Here is a 3,395-nt window from a genome sequence, read left to right on the forward strand (position 1 = left end):
GACAAACAACTCCCAATTTGCCCTCCCTAACCTTCTTTCCTTTGCAAAACAGGTATCAATCCATAAAATTCGATAAGCACTCTTCCTCTATACCAACCGGTTTACCGACCCAAAAAGCTATAGCATTCTAAATAATTTTCACCACATTGCAATAAAAAAAGAATGATCCTTAATCTCATCATCTAACCCACAATGCACACTTTAAATAATTCAAAGGAAAGACAATACCTCTAATCTTTAAAAGATCCTTTGTTGGAAGTCTATTAAGGAAAAGCCTCCAACCAAAGGCCTTGATATTGAAAGGAACATCCAACTTTCAAACTTTGTCCAACACGTCATAATAACTATTGCAAGGGCCAAAAGGAATACGAAAAGTAGCATAAAAATCATAGCACAATGAGACCGAAAAAGCTCCTCCCGGATCCCCGGTCCACACAACTTTGTCAAAAACGGAACCCCCACAACAACACCCCTTAAAGACGATTCTTAAAAAGAAAGTCTCAACCGATCAACCGAGAACAACATTAACGCACTTATGCAAATATTACCCCAACTCTACTCACCATTATTCCATCCCCCAATTTCGGCCACCGAAACTTCTTTCAAACTAGAAGCAAAATAAAGTTCCGAAAATTATTCTCTCAAACTAGCGTCCTTCAACCAACGAGCTTTCCAAAAAGGAGTATTGAAACCATTCCCAATCACAAACTTACTATAAGCGACAATAGGATCCCTAAGAGAAAAGGATCCTATTTTGAGAATGTCCTTCCACCAAGATGATTGAGAAATAGAAACTCTACCACTAACTCCACCATTATACATCTTCCTAGAAATGTCTCTGTAACGAGCTTTCAACAAATCATACCAAAGATTATCAAAGCCTTGCAAAACTCTCCACCTTCATTTGTTAAGAAGGGCTAAATTGAAATCCCGAAATATTTTTTATTCTAAGCCCCCTTTTCTCACGGGGAAGACACACATTCTTCCAACTCACCGATGAATCTTTCTCTTACCCTCCAACCCCCCCATAAGAAGTCGCCTTACACACTCGTGAGTTCTTTAGCTACCCTCGCCGACATCTTGTAGAAGGACATAGTAAAAATAGTAAGAGCACCAAGGATCGATTTTAAAAGGGTAATCCTACCACCAAGATTAAGAAACCGATTTTTCCAACCCGAAAGACGTTTCTTCATTTTATTCAAAAGAGGCACCCAAGTAGAATATTTCCTCGGGTTGGATCCAATCGGAACCCCGAGAAAAGTGAAGTTACTAGATTCCACCTTACAAGAAAGAACATAAGTCGCGACTTCCATGAAATTGCTTCTAGTATTAATACCAATTAATTTTCTTTTATGATAATTAATACTGACACCCGATACCAACTCAAAGGCTCCCAACATCGCCTTTATAGCCCACACCTGCTTCCAAGAACCTTCCCCACCAAAAGAGTCATCCGCAAATTGAAGAATGTCGACTTTGCACTTCCCATTAATAGAAAAACCACAAAATTCCCCAACTTTGATAGATTTTTTCACCAACCTCGTTAAGCCCTATGCTACCAAGACAAAGAAAAGGAGATAATGGATCTCCTTGCCTCAAACCTTTCTCCACCACAAACTCTTTTGTTGGACTACCATTGACTAAAACGGACATTTTGCTTTGGAAAATCAAAAGATCCATCCATCTCCTCCAAAATGAGCCAAACCCCATTTTCTCCAACACGTATCTTAAGAAATTCCAATTAACCTTGTCGTAAGCCTTTTAGAAGTCCACTTTGAATAAAAGACGATCCCTCCCATCCTTCTTATCATAATCTACCACTTTGTTAGCCACCAAAACACCATCTAATAATTGTCTTCCCGGAACAAAAGCACTTTGATTCAGTGAAACAATAGAATTCAACACCTTTTTTAACCTCCTCACCAAAAGTTTGGAGATTTCGGAACCAAAGTCAAGAAAGAAGAAGTCGCCGCCTTGGACAACATATCACCCAAATGAAAGCAATTAAAAATGGATTAAATCCTCTTTAAGGAAAGACCAACACTTTTTAAAGAACAAAAAGGTGTATCCGTCGGGTCCCGGGCTCTTAGAACTCCCACAACCCCAAATTGCCTCTTTTATCTCCTCCTATTGAAAAGGATTCTCAAGAGCCAACATCTCCTCCATACTAATGCTATTGAAAGTGATTCCTTCCAACACCATTCTCTCACCCTCCGATTCTAAGAACTTGTTAGAAAAATGACTCCACACCTCCTCCTTAACATCTGCAACCGACTCTATTAGAGCACCCGGAGAAGAAATTGGGCCGATATGATTATATCTTCTTCTCTCCTTCATCACCATATGGAAGAATCTACTATTGCAATCCCCTTCACTTAACCATTTAAATTTAGATTTTTGGGAAAACATGTTTTCTTTTATTCTCAAATTAAACCAAAATCTACTAGTCGCTTCCTTCTGATTCTTCAAGCAATCGGATTGAGAATCATCTACCTCTACTTCCAAACACTCATCCCCATAATTGATAGCCCTCACATTTTCTTCCACTTCCAAGTCTATATTACCAAACACCACCTTGTTCCACCACTTTAGTCTTTCTTTAAGAAGTCTACGTTTTCTTTCAAAACAAAATCACCTCTACCATCCACCTTAATCTTTTTCCACTCCTTCTCCATAAATAGAATAAAAAGTTTTAAAAAGAACCATTCACTATTGAACTTAAAAGGTTTAGGACCCCAATTATTGTTATCCAAAATAAGCCAAATCGGGAAATGATCCGAAATGTCTCTAGGTCCAACCATTTAACCAATAATACTCCATCTATTCACAATGATATCCGACACAAGAAACCGATCAATACGACTCATCGACTTCCCATCACCACTATATCATGAAAACTTTTTTCCTTTTCAAGGAATATCCATCAATCCACTCTCATAAAAGTAATCCACAAAAAGGTTCATTTCATTATCATTTTCGTTCAACCTTATCCTTTTCCTCTCTCTCTTTGGTGCTTAATAGCATTAAAATCTCCTCCAATTATCCACTCCCCATCACAGTATTTCTCCTTCAATTTTAACAACTTACCTCACAATTCTTTCTTCTTCCTCAGAAAACAAGACGAATATACATTCACAACATAATAATAGTGATTCTTCCATAAAATGTTTATCCCAAAATAACCCTCTCCTTTAAAACTATGAGGAACCTCCTACTCCCCTTTCTTCCATAAAGTTATTAAACCGCCTGATGAGCCACAGGAATTAGAGAACGAGTATCCCATCTCAGAATTTTCCACACACTTTTAGCACTAAAGTCTTGCATATTAACCATCTTTGTTTCTTGAATCAAGAACACATACGCTCCACCTTTAGTATTCATAGAACTAATCCTTC

The 3,395-nt window shown here is 38.0% G+C and overlaps 1 protein-coding gene across 1 annotated transcript; it reads right to left on the reverse strand.

The window, feature by feature from the left end:
* Window positions 1-633: 633 nt before the first annotated feature.
* Window positions 634-1,653, reverse strand: LOC131642320 (uncharacterized). Its single transcript, XM_058912590.1, has 3 exons — window positions 1,540-1,653; window positions 1,045-1,481; window positions 634-898 (listed from the first exon to the last, which is right to left on the reverse strand). Exons 1-3 carry the CDS (start codon window positions 1,651-1,653, stop codon window positions 634-636), a joined length of 816 nt encoding a protein of 271 aa, XP_058768573.1.
* Between the last annotated feature and the right edge of the window lie 1,742 nt (window positions 1,654-3,395).

This window comes from Vicia villosa, unplaced genomic scaffold (genome assembly GCF_029867415.1).
Source record: "Vicia villosa cultivar HV-30 ecotype Madison, WI unplaced genomic scaffold, Vvil1.0 ctg.004802F_1_1, whole genome shotgun sequence".
Taxonomy (NCBI): domain Eukaryota; kingdom Viridiplantae; phylum Streptophyta; class Magnoliopsida; order Fabales; family Fabaceae; genus Vicia; species Vicia villosa.

Coding starts and splice junctions, on each gene's coding strand:
- LOC131642320 (XM_058912590.1), bottom strand. CDS start 1,653: ATGTCCGTTTTAGTCAATGGTAGTCCAACAAAAGAGTTTGTGGTGGAG. Junction 1,482..1,539: donor GTAGCATAGGGCTTAACGAG/GTTGGTGAAAAA, acceptor ATTAATGGGAAG/TGCAAAGTCGACATTCTTCA. Junction 899..1,044: donor GCTAAAGAACTCACGAGTGT/GTAAGGCGACTT, acceptor TAACAAATGAAG/GTGGAGAGTTTTGCAAGGCT.